Source organism: Oryza sativa, chromosome 4, assembly GCF_034140825.1.
Source record: "Oryza sativa Japonica Group chromosome 4, ASM3414082v1".
NCBI classification, from domain to species: Eukaryota; Viridiplantae; Streptophyta; class Magnoliopsida; order Poales; family Poaceae; genus Oryza; species Oryza sativa.
The window spans coordinates 629,189-649,126 of record NC_089038.1 but is presented as its reverse complement, the minus strand read 5'-3'; the positions used below and the strand labels follow the sequence as shown (position 1 = coordinate 649,126).

Here is a 19,938-nt window from a genome sequence, read left to right as displayed (position 1 = left end):
TACCAATTTGCAAATCTTCTCTTTAAGCTCCATTATATCATTTGAGCAGACAAAAAGATGGCGGACATCAGGATGGAATTCATTCATGTCGCCACCTTCGAGTCGAAAGCAATCATTTCCAGAAATCATCACTGCCAATTATTTGTGGGATATAAAAATGAGAACTATGCGAAGTTACAAGGACAAACTCAACTTTATTATTTGTGAGATATAAAAATAAGAAACATAGGAGAAAAAGACAAAAAAAAAACAGAAACAATGTTTTTCCTCTATGATTCGTTAATTTTATATCTCATTAACGAAATTGAGTTGTTCGTGAAACTTTGTATGATTGTTATTTACATATTACCTATACGTGTGGATTTTTAAGAACTTGTATAAAAAAGTTTTGAAGTTTCCAAAGTGTGGTTTTCACCTTAATAGTGTCGTTGTTGAAGGATTTGCTAAACAATCGGTCCTTATCACTTCGTTTTCGCCAGCTGGGACTAGGGCCCGGTCTGTTCATAATTTGCTGCAGTTGGTAAGGAAATCTCCCATCTAAATTGAATAAGCAAATTAACCTAATCAAGACCAAGTATGAGTTGACCTAATTATTGTTAGCCCTGTAATGCAAGGGCACTGCAGTTTGAGAGCTAGCTTGACTTGACCTGCAATAACCAAATAGCAATAGTATAATTAAGCATCAATATAAAGCAGCCATTGTCCCCATCTTCCTCATTTTGGTCTTGCATCTCTCACAAGAACTGGCAGAAATTAAAAGGGTAAAGGTAGCTAAGCTAGAGCTTGCCGATCATGGCGGAGATTGCCGCGGTTGGGTGGACGATTTCCATATTGGGGTGGCTGGCATCACCCATCACCGCAAGGCTCTTCAACCATGGCTTCTCCCTCTTCGGCTTCGACAAATCCGACAAGCTCAGGGACCTGGAGTCCCGGATTCTCCCGCAGCTGGCGCTGCTGCTGGAGCACGCTGAGAGGATCCCTCCTGAGCAGAAGCAGCTGACGACTGACATGGAGCAGTGGGCATGCAGGCTTCGCTCCGCCTTCTACGACGTCGAGGACATCTTGGATGTCGCTGATTACAACCGCCTCGAGAACAAGGTTAATTAATTTCCCTTTTTGATTTCCAATTAGGCATAGCTTTTTTGTTTTTATAAATGTTTAGTGGTCTCCAACAAATAAAACTGATTTGTCAAGCCATATTTGAAGAGAAATAAATTTAATAGACTTTGTAAGGATTATAGATGAAATTTATGTTGTTCGCCAAGATTTGTATCGCAAGAAGCGGAAGATTGGGAAAAAAAATTGAAAAGCTAGGACTTATTAGTAGTAAACATGAAATAAACTAAATAATATCTTCACTTTGATACATAATATATGGATGAATGCATGTTAAATATTATAAAAAAATGATTGATATATTGTTGAAATATTATGGAAATGATGAGAGAGGTGATGATTGGATCTATTTGTATTTTGATTTGTAGAATTAAATAAATTATGGATGATATTGCATGTTTGCATGAGCTATTTGATAAGTAGTTATTGCTAGTGGATGATGAGATGGCATGTTTGCATGTTGAGCTTTAGAGCCGGATTTGACATACCCTTTTAATCAGTCTCTGCCTTCAGTAAGAAGATGAAAAGTGTAGATTGACCGGGCAAATGCTAGCTTGTCATAGTTAATGAAATTTGTGGCCAGTTTTACATGTGGTACAACAGTATGAAGTCTAAAGAAAAAAACACACCCTAGAAGGGTGGGCAGGTTACATGGACCAGTGTGTAGTTCCTTAAATTTTGAAACTTTTTTTTTTAACATTTGAGCGATTTAAAATATGTTCACCTCTGATGTTCAAGACTCGGATTAAAAGAAATGTAGTGCCAAAATTGTAAACACTTGGTTTGTGAGGAATTTATCCATTCTATTATATAGTTTCTGTGTACTTTAGTTTTTTCCATGCTGCAACATCCAGATGCTCCCTTAAATCTCAGTTGTGCCACCATGATGCAGGGCATTTCTCCATCAAGTGTAATGAAGACACTAGATCATGCAAAGAATATCATCTCAGGAAAAAATGGCAAGTTGAAAAAAATCCTAAAGAGTTTAGAAAAAATAACTGAAGAAGGGTCTCAATTTTTGTTACTGCTAGAAAGAACCATTGGCAGTGGTACAAATGGCAATGGCATATCAAATCCTGCTAATACATCAATTAGGAGTACCACTTCATCTCCTACACAAATCATTATTGGCAGAGACAAGGAGCGTGATGAGATAGTAAGGATGCTCCGTGATACCGGGGACGAACCCAAATCCTGGATCATCTGGGCCATGGGCCTAAAGAACTATGGGCTTAGACTAGTTTTCACAATGCTAAGTCTAATATGGGCCAAAATAGGCTGGGCCATCACTGGACTTGGCCCAAGGTTGGATCCAGCCCGCAGTGAAGCAACAGGTGATTGTGAACAAAGCTGCCGGAACAGCAAGTGTTGTTATTCAGTGATTAGCATCTACGGCATTGCTGGTTCTGGGAAGACTACGTTAGCTCAAAATGTCTGCAGTTATGAAAAGATTAACAACTACTTTTTCCCCGTCATGTGGATTTATGTTTCACCAAGTTTCAGTGTGGACAAAATTTATCAAAAGATGCTCGAGGCAGCTACAGGGAAGCCATCCAGTGAGTTCAGTAATCTTGACACATTACAGATGAAGTTAGAGGCAGAACTAACTGGCAAAAGATTCTTGCTTGTATTAGATGATATATGGCATGAGAAGGATGCAATTGCACAGGACAAACTGAATCAACTACTTTCTCCATTGAAGGTAGGGAAGAAAGGGAGCAAGGTCCTGGTCACAACTCGATTCAAAGATGTAGCAATGTCTCTTAGTTCTCAGAGAATTATCCCAGTACCTAACTTCAACGAGGAGGATTTCTTCAATCTTTTCATGCACTATGCACTTGATGATGCTGTGAGTCTTGATGGCCAAGAACGAGAAACATTTTATACCATTGGAAGGGAGATTGCGAGAAAGCTTAAGGGATCGCCATTAGCAGCAAGAATTGTAGGATCTCGACTACGCAAACATTTAGATGTTACTGTTTGGACAAGAGTTGGAGATCAACACCTGTTGACTGATACCATGGGAGCTCTGTGGTGGAGCTACCAGCACCTGAATGTGCAGCTTAGGCGATGCTTTGCATATTGCAGCATGTTTCCTCAAGGATACGATTTCAAACGTGATGAGCTAGTTGACTTATGGATGGCAGAAGGCTTTATAAAGACCACTGATTCAGCTGAGCAAATGGATGTTGTATGTCAGAGCTATTTCGATGAACTGGTGTCATGCTCATTCCTACAACCAAAGGACATTTTTGGCAGTAAGAACAAGTGGTTCACTATGCATGATTTGTTGCATGAATTGGCCGCGATGGTTGCTGGAACTGATTGCTTTCGAGTTGAAAGTGGTGACATGAAAGAAATCCCCCCTGATGTCCGCCATCTTTTTATCCGCTCAAATGATCAAACGAAGTTTGCGGAAAAGATTTGCAAATTGAAAAAATTGCGCACGCTGATACTAATTACAACTTTTGGTGGACTGGGGATAACCATAGAAGAACTTGAGGCCATGCTGAAGAAATTAAAGAAGCTGCGAGTGGTGCATGTAGATGTCCAAGGACAAATGGTGTCAATCCCGGGATGCATTTGTGAGTTGAAGCATCTACGATTTCTTAGAATCCACAGCCCCTGGTCAGAGAAGGTAAATTTGCCCAAAAAATTGGACACAACTTATCATCTTCAAATCCTAGAGCTCTGTGGTGCAGGTGTCTTAGACTTCTCCAACGTCCAAAACATGAGCCACCTGATTAGCTTGCGTGACATTAGGAATTCTGGTTTTGTATTTCCAAACACTGATGTTCCAGGCTTTCCTGGCATTGGGGAACTGAAATCACTTCGAGAATTGAGTGACTTCAGAGTGAGAAAGGACAAGGGGTATGAGCTGAAGCAGCTCAAGAGCATAAATCATCTTCGTGGCAGGCTAAGAATCAGTGGCCTTGAAAGTGTAGAAAGCAAGGAGGATGCTCTAGAAGCGAAGCTTACTGACAAGAAGTTCCTCACATCATTGTCACTTGAATGGTCACAGTTTAGTTCAGTGCAGCATAGTTGCCCTCCAGACCTGCAAGTAGAGATACTTGAAGGCCTCTGTCCACCGTCACAGCTCACAGAATTGGAAATACAACAGTACAATGGACTGAGGTGCCCAAGTTGGTTGTCGTCAGAAAATCAGAATGGTATATTCACGAACCTGCAAGATCTCCAACTCTGTCGATGTTACAATCTCGACCATCTTCCAGAAATAGGCAAGCTTTTCGTTTCCCTTCGTCAGCTGAAACTCGTTGTTTTTCCCAAACTGAAAAGAATGCCAAGACTCCCGGGCACACTGAAGAACCTCCACATTCAGCAGTGTAAGGCCCTTGTGATGACATGTAGCGAAGATGTGAACATGATAAGATCACTCTTTGTTGAGACAGCAACTCAAATTGAGCCATCTCTGAATATTACTGCAACAGAAGTAGCAGAAATCGAAAGGTTTGCTGGTGAGCAGCCTGACAGGTTTGAAAAGATCTTGTGTGACATTTTCAGCAGATGTGGTAGCTTGCCTGGTGAGCTTATCCGTGGCCATATAAGAGAGGAAGATTACTCCGAGCTTACACTTCCTGCAACAGTTGTTGATAGGCTCATTATCTCATATTGCTTTGTCACAAACACAGTCCTGCACCGTTGCTTGACAGGCTCTGCAAACCTGGTTAGCTTGAACCTAAGGTGTCTTCCATTTCTCACAGAAATCCCTTCTGAGGTGATGGAGTCTATGGCAAAGCTCTCTGACCTCTCCATTGAGGACTGCATCCAGTTTACTCACTTGGAAGGCCTGAACAATCTCAGTAGATTGCAACACCTAACCATTGCCAAGTGCCCCAACCTTAGGGCCCTTGGAGAAGATCAAAAGGTGAGAAGTCTAAATGGCCTTGCCATTGATGACATACCCCTTGTGCCACAGCTTCTGTCAAGAGAAGGCTGCTCATCCCTATGGAGCCTTAGAATCGACGAATCGGAGCAGCTGAGGGGAGGAGATATCTTGGAGCAGCTTACATCATTGACATCCCTTGATTTCAGTTGCTGCAGTTGGGACAGATTGCCGGAGAATTTGGTGAACTTGACATCTCTGGAGAATTTGCGTTTGGATTGCTGCAAAAAGATTCAATCACTTCCAGAACTGCCTGCATCTCTGCAGTCTTTTGAGGTTGAGGATTGCGATGCATTGTTCATGAAGAGCTGCCAGAAGGCTGGAGATCAAAATTGTCAAAAGATTGCTCATGTCCCAGTGAAAAGATTTTCATCTTAGAGGTGCTAGATGTGTGCTGGAGGCAACACTTGTGCTGTTCCCAGGTTGTTGCTTTGTTACATGTTTAGAGGTTTCTTGTCTGTAAAGATGTTTCCAGGATGTGTGGTCCTTGCTTGGATGCCGTCTCTGTAAAATGGGAATCCTCTATGTACTCTCTTCTGTGGCTTTCAATATAAGCCGGGCTGGTGCCTTTTGTCAAAAAAAAAAAAGATATTCATCTTCTCCCTAGAAAATATTATGTGTGCACTTCAGGCTTACTGTATTACTTTCATATGTATGATGCAAATCTTGTAGTTGTTCATAATGTTTTATCAAATAAACTAATGGTTAAAGTTTTAAATTGAAGACTCTGTAAAAAACTTATATCCCTAGTATTTTGAGACAGGGAGTAATCTGTAAGGTTAGGCATATGATTGAGTCTACAAAGTGAGGGCCAAAATCTTGCTATGTGATAATCCTCCCCCATCACCACAATGGCACAAAAATGTAAACGAATCAACAGACATGCATCATCTATACATACATGCGCATGCATGCACAACCTTGTGTTTCTCTACACATGCACAGCAGCACAGACACTATCAATTGAACCAGATACCTATTGTTACTTGAACAATATCATACATTCTTACATCAACTGATAAACAAATATGCAGGGCTCAATGTCTTCATAGCACAAAATATTCCATACAAACATTTTGTGAATAGGCCTATGACATGTACATGCATCATGTATGGATAGATGTTAGTTGCTGAAATTTGGTTGGAAAAGGTTAAGCAACTTGGTTCACGATGTTGAAGGTAGTAAGGAATTCAACAAGGCCAACACGGGCCTGAAAGAGGGATCACAGGGAGATTAAGTTTCATCAGCAACTTCATTCATACCTTCCGCTCTAGTTGTGCTTTAGTAGCAGCAACTGTCCATTCTGGATGACTAGCCTATATGCGTGGTAAGGCCAGTTGTTGTGCTTTAGTAGTAGCTTCTATTGTAGAGGATCTCTACTTGTAAGATAAAATATCTTTCCTATGGACTGATGCACCGCAGATTTGGATGCTGCAACAGATGATTTTTACTCCTAAGAAGAAAAACTTATACTTTGGACATGAGCAATCTTTTGGTAATTTGGATGTCCAACCTTTTGGCAGCTCTTCACGAACGACTGATCGCATGCATTAAGAATAAGACCCCGAAGAGATACGGGCAGGGTTGGAAGTGACATGATATTTTTGCAGTTCTGTAAACGTAACTCCTGGAGGCATGTCAGGTTCGCCAAATTCTCCGGCAATATGTTCCACATGCAAGAATAAAGGGAGAGGGATGTTAGAGAAGAAAACTGCACTGGCATTTCTTCTTCCATCTGTTCCTCAGACCCCACGAACCTGAAAGTAAGTGACTGTCACATGTGAAGCCTTCTCTTGATAACAGTTGTGGCACAAGGTGTATGTCATCAGTAGTGAGCGCGCGAAGGACTCGCAGTTTCTCGTCCTCTTGAAGGTCCATCATAAGGTTCGGGCACTGCGAAATGTCGAGGGAACGCAGGCTACTAGATGATTTAGGCCTTGCAAACAGATAACCTGGGCACAACCGATGATGAACAATTCCTGAAGCATAGTTAGAGACTTCATCACCTCAGAAGGGATTGATGTGATAAAGGGAAGACCCGAAAGAACAACCAAGTTAGGGATGCAGTGTTTCTCAAGTAGTTCTGCAGGACAGTGTCTGTTATGGCACAATCTGCGATAATGAGTCTTTCTACCGATGTAGGAAACAGAAATAGTGAGTAATCTTCCTCTCTTATCTGTCCTCGGACAAGCCTTTGTAGGATCGTAAAGGGCCTTTCCCACCCCAAAAGCTAGCCATTGAGGTGAGGGGCTCCCCCACTTATATCTTAGGTCCTTTGCCCTTCCATAACCAATGTGGGACTATTCAACAATTTCCCCCTTCACACATTGGTGTCCCTCAGCCCTTCACCGCCCCTTCACCGTATCCGGGCCCCACCGGCCCACGGTCCATCAGGTATACGGGCCCCGCAGGCACCCACGGTCCATCAAGCCTTCACACGTGTCCATCGGGCCAGAGATGTTAACCTAGCCTGGCTCTGATACCAATTGTAGGATCGTAAAGGGACTTTCCTACCCCAAAGCTAGCCATTGAGGTGAGGGGCTCCCCCACTTATATCTTAGGTCCTTTGCCCTGTAGGATCGAATCACAAAAACTAAGCCAATCAAAGGGGGGGTGAATGGTTGGTATACCCAAAAACCGAAAACTTTTAGCGGAAATAAAAGTTACCCTCGAAATCGACGGAAGTCGGTCTGACCGAGATTGATCTACCGGTCTGACCGAGTAGATGCCGCCGGTCTGACCGCCCGCACGCCACCGGTCTGACCGCCGCTTTGTCGCCGGTCTGACCGCCGGTAGATCGCCGGTTAGACTGCCGAAACCCGGTAAACACAAATCGAAGAACTCTTAAAGTAGATGACGACTTTATTACTTCTCTCTGTGTTTACAAAGTGCACCAACAGCACTCCTTACAAAAATTTCGACTAAACTCGAAACCCTAACTCAGAACTCAACTCAATTGCTCTCTAAAGCGATACCGGGAAGCCTCACGCTCCCCCTCTATTTATACATGAGGTAGGCAGCCTAAAGCCACGAACCAAACTCATACTAGGAGTCCTAAACACCTTAGGAAACCCTCTAGTACAAGAAAGAAACTTTACATAACCAAACGTACCAAATTTGGACTCCTTCCAAATTCGACTCCGCATCCCATACGCACACAATACCTCCATCGTATGCCATATGGAATCTCCATCAACCACGTGCATCAACTCTAGCCTAAGTATCCCGCATGATCTCTGACCACCACGGACGTCGTCTTATCCCCAAGCCGACTCCCGGTCCATCACCGCAAATACTCTCCCGAGACATCGAGTCACCTACACATGGAACAAACAAATAAACCATATTCCGAGACCAAGCTATCTCCAACTTGACTCATTAGCAGTAAACAATAGTATTACATACGCATAGTATCCATCTAGAAGTCATAAACACAGAATAAACTCGGATATCCAAATAAACAACCCGAAACCGAAACCGACACAGTGTCGGCCGGTTAGACCGCGGGCTGCGCCGGTCTGACCGCGCATTACACGCCGGTCTGACCGCGCATTACACGCCGGTCTGACCGGCTACCAGAGCCCGGTCTGACCGGTCACATGAAATAATAAACCCCTGGGATCACCTGTGAATCCAATCATCTCCAAAACCACTTCGTGAATAAATTTCAAATAACAAAACCAATAATCTCCAACGCCCAATTGTTCATCACAAAATAATAATCAAAACCACCTTTGATTTTACAGCCTTGTTGGCAACTCATCCACATCTGCCAAATATATCCAACAGGATGGTGTCAAACTTGTCAAGCTGCTTGTCTGCAAGCCTTTCTATTCGCTCCAGATGTACCTAACATTCAATGCTCAATCTGAGATGCTCGCTTGATAACGAGTGATCTTATCATCTGCACATCTTCTACACAAGTAAGAACCAGAGCTTGACACGACAACATATCACTGGTGGAGAAATCATTTGTAGTCCCGGTTTGTAACCCCCTATAGTCCCGGGTAGCAAACCGGGGCTACGAATCTGGGACTAAAGATCGATATCTTTAGTCTCGGTTTAAATACCCGGGACTAAAGATGGCACCAACTGTGACTAAAGTTTTCTTTTCTTTTTTTCATTGTTTTTTTTGTTGTTTGCATATTGATTTCTAACCAAACTCAATAATAAAATCATCCACAAAACTCAACAATAAAATCATCCACATTCACAGAAACATCACAAAATCATCCACATTCACAATTCACACCATAAATTTACAGATCCAAACACATCATAAATCAAAAAATTCACAGATAATCCAAAAAATCAACGATAATTGCTTGTCCCTCCACTGCCGCACCGGCCGCCGTCACCATCGCCTTGTGCCGCCGCCCCGCGCCAAGCCCCCACGGCTTGCAGCCCCCGCCGTCGCCCATAGGCCGGCACCGCTTGCTCCTCGCTGTTGCAAGAAAAAGAAAAGGAGGGGATAAGAGAGAGGAAAGAGAGAGATGAGGAAAGGGAGGAGGAGAAGTTAAAGTTGAGGAGGAGAGGATAAGTGATAGTGATTATATACTAAAGATCATTTTTAGTCCCGGTGTGTTGGGCTTTTTAACCGGGACAAAAAATGATTTTTAGTCCAGGTTTTTGGTTGAACCGGGACTATTGTGGTTTTTGTCCAACCCGCAAAAGATGGCTTCTCCACTAGTGTATATAGACTCTTGGAAGCCTCGGCATGCAACCTTTCTAGCTTGGGAAGACAATTGAGTGTAAGCTCACGAAGATGAATAAAAAGCTTACTAATATCTATAAGAGCTTTGAGATTGGAACAATCCTTTAGTGAGTCTAAGGCATTTCAGTCTCCTAAAACGATTTTGTTTTAACCAACTTGGGTACTTCACACCACCATAGCTATATATTTCTAGTTCTGTGAGCTGTGATGGTGGGTAGAGGCCCTCAAGTATCTCTAGTCATATAAATATCTATAATTTATATGGATAAATTAGAATAAATTAGGGAGTGACATTTGTTATGAATCAAATGATCATAGTGCACTATAAATACTAGTTGACTCCCCGCGCTTTGCTGTGGGAATTACTAAGCAATTCTCAATATATATTTTGTGATAATCAACCTACGAGTAAAAAGAAAAAAAAATGAAACATCAGGATTTATCAGTCAAATGATACCCATGCTTTAGTGTGAAACATATTAATAAGTATATGTTAAATATTGTAAATGTGATATATTTGTTAAAATATTGTGCAAATGATATGGTTGAATATGCTTACATGTTGATTTGTAGATTTAATAAATTGTAGATCATGTTATATGCTTGCATGAGATTAAATATGTAATTATTGCTAGTGGGTGATGATGTGGCATGGTTGCATGTTGATATTTAGATTTTCTTTAACTTTATAGAAAGCATAGATTACTCAAGTGAGTTGTGACTTTTACTATATACGATTACGTATCTTACGCTGTGTTTTATAACTTAAAATTAATTATATGGATATAACATTTATTTCTTATTATATAGCATTTTTTTTCTAAATTTAGTTAATGTTAAAGAAATTTAAATCAGAAAAAACCAAAATAACTTATAATATATAAAATAGGATGTAAATAAAAGAAAAACCGATGTTAATTTATGTAAATATTTAGAAAAAACAATATTAAATAAAATATTAAAAATATATAATATTATACAATAATAATATAATATAATATTATTTTATAAATTAATTAGTTTATCAAACCCCAGTTGAAAAATCCTAGGTACTCCACTGATCCGGATTCTTCCAATTCGTTTCAGGGTAGGCTGGGTTTGGGTAGTTCAGCTACTAACACTCAAATTGGTAATATCCATCGTACACCCTTCCCTGTAGATCTAATAACTGGTCAAATTATTAGTGATACTTTCTATTTCATCCTCCAAGATGCAAAAATTATGCCGACATTAAAAATCTGGAGGAATTTTTAGAAGGAGAAGACGACGTTTCAGATGATGATGATGAGGAAGATTAAGAGGAATATGAATATCGAGCTGTGAAAGGCGTGATAATGAACGTGGATGGATGTTTAGGATTTGTAAATTTTATCCACAAAAGGATTTTCCTTTGGTCCCGGTTCGCTGGCGAGAATTTGGTCTAGTGGAAGCTGTGTATTACCATTGACGCTACTACAATTCTTCCTCCTCACTCTCTACTTCCGAGAGAGAAACCTGCAACGCTTCGCTGTTTGGAAGACACGAGTATAATTGTTTTTCAATAGTGGATTCTTTCGCTACATACAAGAGAGGCAGTTAAAAACACCAACACTTATGTTCTTTCGCTACATACAAGAGAGGCAGTTAGAAACACCAACACAATCCACAAGGTCATCCCGTATGCGAGCTTCTGGGCACCTCGTGAGTTTTGCGAGATTCTATTTCTGATTCTGATTGTCCTGCTCTTGCTTATTCTAATGGTATTGGTCTGTTGAGACGTGCAGCTGATGGCATCCCGATGTTCACCTTCACCGAGTAAACCTTTATTGAGCTCTCAAGGGCGACGAATGGGTTCTCTCCCGACCACATTGTGTCGCAAAAAGCTGACAATGTCTACCGCGGACTCTTCATAGCACGGGCCAAACCATAGCTATCAAGCACCTTATCCATTCTGCCTGGCCCGACTTCCGCCAGTTCTTGTTCGTTCAGCTTGCACCATAGGATTGTCTCATCTACAGTAGTGTCTCCATAGTCTATAACCTTTGGCGGATCGATTGAATGACTCCTCTTGTGTCTGTGCAGGATGACGCAAGGGCTGTTGGGAGGCTGCGGAGTGACCGGCTGTCCAATCTGATCGTCTGTAGTTGCGAGAGTGGCCAGCAGCTGCTGACCGCAGAGTTTATGCCACATCTCTTGAGAATTGGGATAGATTGCCGGAGAATTTGGTGAACCTAACATCTCTTGAGAATCTGCGTTTGGATTAGTGCAAAAAGATTTAATTACTTCCAAAACTGCATGCATCGATGCAGTCTTTTGAGGTTGAGGATTGCGATGTATTGTTCATGAAGAGCTGCAAGAAGACTAGAGATCCAAACTGGCAAAAGATCTCTCATGTTCCGGTGAAAATATTTTCATCTTCTCCCTAGAAATTATTGTGTGCACTTCATGTTGAATATATAAGCACATAATGATTTAATTTAATCCATAAATAAATCATGACATTAAGCACATAAACCAACACAATCGCATCAATGATTTAATTTAATCCATAAATAAATCATGACATTAAGCACATAAACCAACACAATCGCATCACACGATCAACATATGTAAACTAAACAGTAAATCATGAATAGATCAAAGATGTGAAACATATTGACGTACCGAGGGTGTTGAAACACTGGCTGATCAGCAGGAAGAACTCGCGGTTGCAGCCGTTGACGACGACGCGCAGCACGCGAGCGAAGAGGAAGTCGAGCCGTTGTGGACGAACAGGGAGCAGTCGTGCAACGCGCTTCCCAAAAACCTTATTACCGCCCTCTCCCGGTGCTGGACGTCGAAGGCGGAGGTTCCGGAGACCTGCTATCCCGATCGCCGGTGCACGCCGGTGAGCGGGATGGACTAGTCTACGAGCGACGGCGCAGCACAGAGTAGGAGGCAAACCATAAATTGATTTCACGTGTGTTGAATGGAGGCGGCGGCTCGGTTTATATAGAGAACGGTCGCTTTATCAGGGCTCCCGCACGATCTCCACTCCGCGTAACCGAACCAGATAAGTCGCGCATAACTTATCCGTACTCCACGCCATTTTCACTCGCGCATAACTTATCCGTACTCCACGCCATTTTCACGCAATGGGTTTTTCGGAATGTTTCCAAAACAAACAAATCTAAATTTCCCGCATCAAAACAAAACTGCAAAAGGAGGCTGTATCTGCGCAAGGGTGAGGAACCAATTTTGTGGACCATTCGACGCATACGTCATGCACGCGCGCCGCCTGCCCTGCTAGGCGAGGCGAGCGAGCGCGCGCGTGTTCCCCCTTTTCTCTCCACCTCACATGCTTGAAGTGGCTAGGAGGGCATCCTCCCTTTTAAGGAGGTCCCCCTCTTCTAGAATAAGTAAGGTGGTACTAAACTCCCCATGCATGCCATCCCATGAGGTGGGCTTTTGTGATTTTTCAAAGAATTAATCTTCGAGTGGGCTAAGGCCCATCTATTAATTCCAACACTTCAGGCTTACTGTTACTGTTTTACTGTTGTCCAATACCAGTGTTTTTTTAGATAATGGAATGAAAGCATTCCGGCCTTTGCTCAAAAAAGAGCTACTGCCAAGACTTATAGTCTAGCACTCTAGAAGAGTGTAGTCCAAATTAAAGCAAACACACCAAACAAAAGAAGAATGCCAAACAAGACAAGGAGAACATTATTCCAGTCAATTGGTGAATCTACATCCATAATTGGCAAAGAGTTGTACAACCATCGTCTCAAGCCTATGACATGCAACATTCAGGAACTCTCCATCCTCATCACACTTTTGTAGCTGAGCCCACAGTCAGAGCTAATATGTTGCCCTGAAAATTACCTGCATATAGAAAACAGATGGTGATTTATCAAAAACCCTATCATTCCTACTCAACCACAGAGCCCAACATAAGGCAGAGGCTCCAACCAGTATCAGTCTACTCTTTTTCTTATCAACCTCTAGAAGCCAACCATCAAAAATATCATATATGCTACTAGGAAGGCATAATCCAAAAGAAAACTGAACTGCTCTCCAAATAAACTTTGCATAATGGAATTCTATAAACAAATGTTGAATGGTCTTATTTTTCATGCAGAAACAACAACTCAAGTTGTCATTCCAATTCCGTCTTGCCAAGTTATCTTTGGTTAACACAACCCCTTTAAGCAAGTACCACATATCTTGATCTTTAGTGGTATCTTAAGCTTCCAAACAAACTTATTTTTCTCAATGTAACCATTATTAATTAACGCTAAGTACATTGACCTAACCGAAAATTGACCATTCTGATGATAACTCCATATAAAACAATCAGAAGAATTATTCAACTGGATATGAACAATAGAAGCATATAAGTGATGCCAATGTGCTAGATTCTGACCAACTAAAGCTCTCCTGAAAGAAACATTAAGCGGAATAGATCCCATAACACTAGCAACAGAAGAACTTCTCCTGATAATAGTATATAAAGAAGGATATTTATCTTTAAAGGCTATGTTTCCTAGCCATTTATCTTCCCAAAACCTTATTTGTTCCCCATTATTCACAATCCAAGAACCCATACTTAAAAAAATATTTTTGACTTTCATGAGTCCCGACCAAAAATGGGAGTCACCTTGTTTCCTATCAACTTGGGTTATGGACTTATTATATAGATACTTTCTCTTCAATAAGTCTTGCCAAACACCATCCTCATTTATTAATTTATACAACCACTTGCTCAAAAGACATTTGTTTTGAATCTCTAGATTATGGACCCTCAAACCACCCTAGTCCTTAGGTTGGCATATAATATCCTATATAGTAAGTCTATACTTTTTCTTATATTCATCACCTTGTCAAAAGAAACGTGATCTATAGTAATTAATTTTTTGAAGAACCCCATGCCAATACCAGTTTTTGGGCTACTACTTCCATGTATATGACGTCAATCTTGCAGTTGTTCAAAAATAAACTAATGGTTATAGTTTTAAACTAAAGACAGTGGAACTAACTTATATCCCTTGTATTTTGATAAAGGGAATAATCGTTAAGGTTAGGCATATGACTGGGTATACAAAGTGAGAGCCAAACTATTGATCTGTGCTCATCCGTATGGATTTCAGTTTCGGTTCGAAATTTCTGAAATTTCACTCCCCTCCAACAAGCAAATATATCTAGCAAAATTTTCAGTTTCTTTTTCCTTTTTTTTGTGAATTTGATAAAATATATTTAAATTTTGTTAAAATTTATTACATTTTTAAATATTTTCGGAACAAAAATAATCCAAATTATCAGAAAATTTCGGTTGCACCGAGATTCCAAAATTTTGGTGCAAACCACAGCGGCACAGATGCACAGCAGCACAGACACTAGAGTAGGAAAATCAATTGAAGCAGAGATACCTCTTATTGTTACTTGAACAACATCATACATCAACAGCTCAACAAACATGCAGGACTCGATCTCTCCACAGCACAACACTCCTGACCGCATTGCTTAAAACACATCAACATATATAAAGAGTATATGGACCAAAATGACCGCATTGCTTTGAAAGTTCTCCAACAAACTAATTAAGCTTTACATTGATAGCACAACTAGAGAACTTCCACAGCAGTTACACCCACGCAAAAATGGCCATGGGCTCACCTAACCTGGCAATAAAATATTTCCAACGGATCAGAAGGCTTTTTTTTTTGCAGCGACATGGGCAGGTTTGGAAGTGACCGGAGATACTTTTGCAGCAATCCAACACTAAGGTCTGTTATGTAGCAAACACATTGTTTGGGATACTTTAACAAATAATTCATCAGTTTTTTAATACATTCAGACCGTTACACGACGTATGCTCATTTATCTTGACAAAAATACACGTACGTTGCAACGGGCCGGTTAAAGCAATTTTAATTGTGTATGGGCTGTGGTGGATAAATACTCCCTTCGTCCTAAAATATAAGCATTTTTTTATATTGACACGATCTCCGAGATGCTACTTTGACCACTAATATCTATAAAAGTAAGATGTTTTAAATAAAAAGAGTTGTATATTATGATTGTTTGTTTAATAATAAATCTAGTAACATTAATTTTACATGATTGATCTTTTTTTTTTGTTATTAATGGTCAAAGTTAAAAATATTTGACTTGTCACTATGCTAAAAATACTTATATCATGGGACCGAAGGAGTAGTTGAATAGGGCTTTTGTTTTTCCTTTTCTTTACCCAGCGTATACGTATTGGTCATGTGCCTGTTGGTAAGACCAAAGATATAACCATATTTAGTATCTGAAAAAAAAATAAAATTTAAAAGTGGGGTCAAATACAAACTCATAACTCTATTTCTTCATACGTTCATCTTTTTTACCTCATCTATTTTGAGGCACGGAACCACAGGGCAAGCGTCAGCGTGAATGCAAAGCAACTATGGGTATGCTCTGGAGGACATGAAAAAGTTCTCACATAAAACCTGAATTTTCATAATCTATAACTATATATCCATCTACTTACACCTATGTTGATCGGGATACTCCTATCAAATTATTTGTAAGATCTGGTAATTAATTGATTAGATGGAATCGTAATATTGAGATTTATCATATTAAATAAAACCCGGCTTTAAAAATATTATTAATTCTCCAAATAATATATTATTGATGTTGCACTCCAAATCGAATAAAACATGCTTTAAAAGATATTGACTCTTTATATTTATTTTTTTCAAAAAAATTAATAATTCTAAAATTCTGAATTAAAAATATAAAGCTGTACCCATCGTGACTATCAAATTTTTTTATTAATTAAATTCTGAATTTCAAAAATAATAATTGGTATGTTTTATTGTGTTAAGTCTTCCTTTTAATCAAAGTCGTTATAATTCTAAGGCTACCAATGTAATTAACATCCACTTGAAATTTTAAATATTTATATGTCCGTGCATTGTATGTGTTGGTGACTAATACACATACATATGAATTCCCTTTATTTTATAGCACTAACAAATACTCTGTATTTGTTTCTACTGAGACTCTGATTCCAAAAATCTTCAAAACGGATGGTAACTCTGTATCGAATAACGTTACATATACTAGTAGCACGGAATCTCCAACACGAACTCGCTCTGGAATTGCCTTTATATCGACCTCTTGGACGCCGTACGTGCTTTGCATAGTTCCACGACTAACCATATGCGTCACAATGTATCACCCACCGTATTTCTACGGCGGGATGCCCATGATGCTACCAGCTCTAGTCATTGCCGTCGCTAGCGTTGAGGTCCGCCTCGTGTGGGTCAACAATCTCAACTAGGAGCTCAGCCTCATGCAGCACGTCGCGGTGGACGCCCTCTACGTCGCCGTCAACATGCACTACCCCGGCATCGTCCACGGCACCAGCCAGGACCAGGCCAGCCTAAGGGATTAATATTTCTAAAAACAGTTGGTTAATAGCCCGTTTCTAAGGATTCCAAAAAGTAACTAGCATTTTAGAGTCCTCCCTCGGAACAGAAAACCAGAGCAGCTCATTAGCATATCTCTATTTCTATCTCTTCTCTATCGCTATTTATAAATGTACGAGTTCATCAAACATCTATTTTTCGTGACTCTAATATCTATTCATCCAACGGCTTATATCTAGAGTTGAATCTTCCCTTGCAATTAGCGATCCCACCTCAACTAATCTACGGTTACAGTGATCGGTCAAATCTCTACTTATAAAAAGTACGAGCTCATCAAACATCTATTTTTCGTGACTCTTAGATCTATTCATCCAACAAATTATATCTAGAGTTGAATCTTCCCCTCCAATTAGTGATTCCACCCCAACTAATCTGCGGTTACAACGATCGGTCAAACTGAAAAAGAAAACAAGAAAAAATCGCTCCCCTCCTCACCCTTCTCCCTCAGATCGTGCTCCTCTCCGTTGCGCCCCCTCCTCTCCTCTCCGCATCACGCCACCGCGCCCCCTCCTCTCCTCTCTGGCTCGCGACTTCGCCGACGCCACACCATTGACGACGCCTTCGATTCCCGCCTCCATATCGACTCGCGACGCCGTGTGGTCTCCATCGCGCCGTCGTCACTCCGCCGCAAAAATTATGTGGCTCCTGACAAGTATATTGTGCCATTGCTCCCTTCGAGCTCGATGGTATGCCTTTAGGGTTTTGTTTTTGGGACAAATGGTTAGGCAGGATTGCTGGCGCCTCGCCTCGTCTTCCCATCCAATCCAGCCAGATCGGGCTTCGGAGTGGCCAAACTCGGAGTGGCCAAACTGGCGGTGCGTGAGAGAGGAAGGCGAGGGAAGGATTGGAGGTGGGTCCGTTGCTTTGGAACTAGGAATTGGATCTCGCAATCGTGTCGGGTTTGATTAATTTTTGCTGGGTTATAGACGCATCATGGTTTGATCTTGCAGAGCTGGTTCTTGTGCAGGTGGATGAGGTAAGCTGCGTCGACGGATTCATGTTGCTGCTGGTTGCTCCAACAGTTAAAGCTGGTGCTTGACGTTGCTATGGGTTCTTTTGGTTTAGATAATTTGTGTGCTGAATTTTTAGCTTTGGTTGTTTGCCCTTGACAAACCACGGCATGACTGTCTCGGAACTCGGATCACAGTAGAATTGTATTTTCCCAATTCGGTTCTGTCACATTCAAAAAATAAAAGATAGGTCAGTCTATTGAATGCACCATGGGGATCAAGTGAACTGTACTAGATTAGGAGTTTTCTATGACTTTGTTTCGTTGATAATGAGGATTTCTATTACTGATTCTTCCCTTTTGGAATAAATACAAATCAACCTAGCATCTTCCTGTATATGGGTTTAACTGTGTGACAAGAAAATATTCTCCTTCGTGAACCATTCAAAGTTACTGCATATAACAATTTCTACTGCTCCGATATTAGAGCAATATTGGCGAAAATTAGAGCAATGCACACTGCATGCAAAAATTAGAGCATAATTGTCCTGCTTCAGTTATTAATGGGCGAAATTTATTTATGAACATGGTAATATTGAATCTTTCTTCAGTGGCCTGTTTGCTTTGGCATGACCAGCAAATATTGGTTTTGGGGTTTCCATATTGTTTACTATGGTGATTCAGATTAATTCAGAGAGAACATAGATGTTTAGACTTCAGAACTTAGATGAGCTTATTTGAGAACTTCAAATTGTACTTTGGTGTTGTCTAGGATGAGAAAGTAATGAGGAATGATATGGTACTTGCATTGTCAAACATCTTTGGAGAATGATACATATTAGTAAAATTGCATTGCCACTGCATGTAATAATTTGCTTACCAAACACCAACCATCATTGTACTGTTAGCATGGGCATTGGAAAACAACTTTGCATCATGGTTCTTAGCACGGTATATTATTTGGGTTTGATCTAGGTGCACTACTCGGGTGGAGTTGTTGGAGCCTCCTAGAAAAAAGAAGTTGATGGATTATGTGGCATCCATAGGAGATTTGAACTCAGGACCTTGGGGTACTACTCACGTCACTGTAACCACTAGGCTTTCTATACCCATGTTAGTCACTTTGCAGAGGCCAAGGGAATGATGCAATTGATGCTTGCAGCCTGAAGGACCGATATACCTAAAGAAGTTAGGAAGGTAGGTTATGAGTTTAGCCCTCAGTTTGGTGTAACATTTGTGGTCGTGTCCAATATATGTGCAGCGGTTGGTAGGTGGCAATGTGGCATGAAGTAAAGCTGATCAGGAGATTGATATGGCAGACAGATTGAAAAAAAATGGAGGTTCAAGTGGCACTGAACATATGTTGTGCTCCTGAATATAAATTTGACCAGATCGAGCCTATGGAACTTATTGAATGAAAGATGGTAATTTCTTTTGATAGATTTGTTGTAGAAAATTTCACTGCCATCAATGACTTGAACGCAGCTGTACCAAGTTTTCAAATTGTTGGTTTTCTATATAATGTGGTGAGGGGTATAAATATCCAACTTACAGTTTTACATATATGAGTTTTAGCTTTGATTATTTTCATGATCTAAGGCACTATCATTTATAGGTGAATGTACTATATTGATGGTTTATATGTAGTGGTTATTCTTCTGCAGTAGTGATTGCTACAACATCAAGAATTAGATGGTTTTTCCCCGCAAAAAAAGAATTAGATGGTTTCAGAAAATACACAAGTTGTGATAATATTGTGCACATGTAGCCTCCTAATTAACAATATTATAACTATTTTTATTGTTTCCCTTTTCATGA

General features: G+C 40.6%; 1 protein-coding gene across 1 annotated transcript; it reads left to right on the top strand.

The window, feature by feature from the left end:
* The first annotated feature begins 692 nt into the window (after window positions 1-692).
* On the top strand, window positions 693-5,743 carry LOC107278166 (putative disease resistance protein RGA1). The gene is made up of 2 exons (XM_015779969.3): window positions 693-1,098; window positions 2,009-5,743. Exons 1-2 carry the CDS (start codon window positions 793-795, stop codon window positions 5,396-5,398), a joined length of 3,696 nt encoding a protein of 1,231 aa, XP_015635455.1. The 5' UTR covers window positions 693-792; the 3' UTR covers window positions 5,399-5,743.
* The last annotated feature ends 14,195 nt before the right edge of the window (window positions 5,744-19,938 follow it).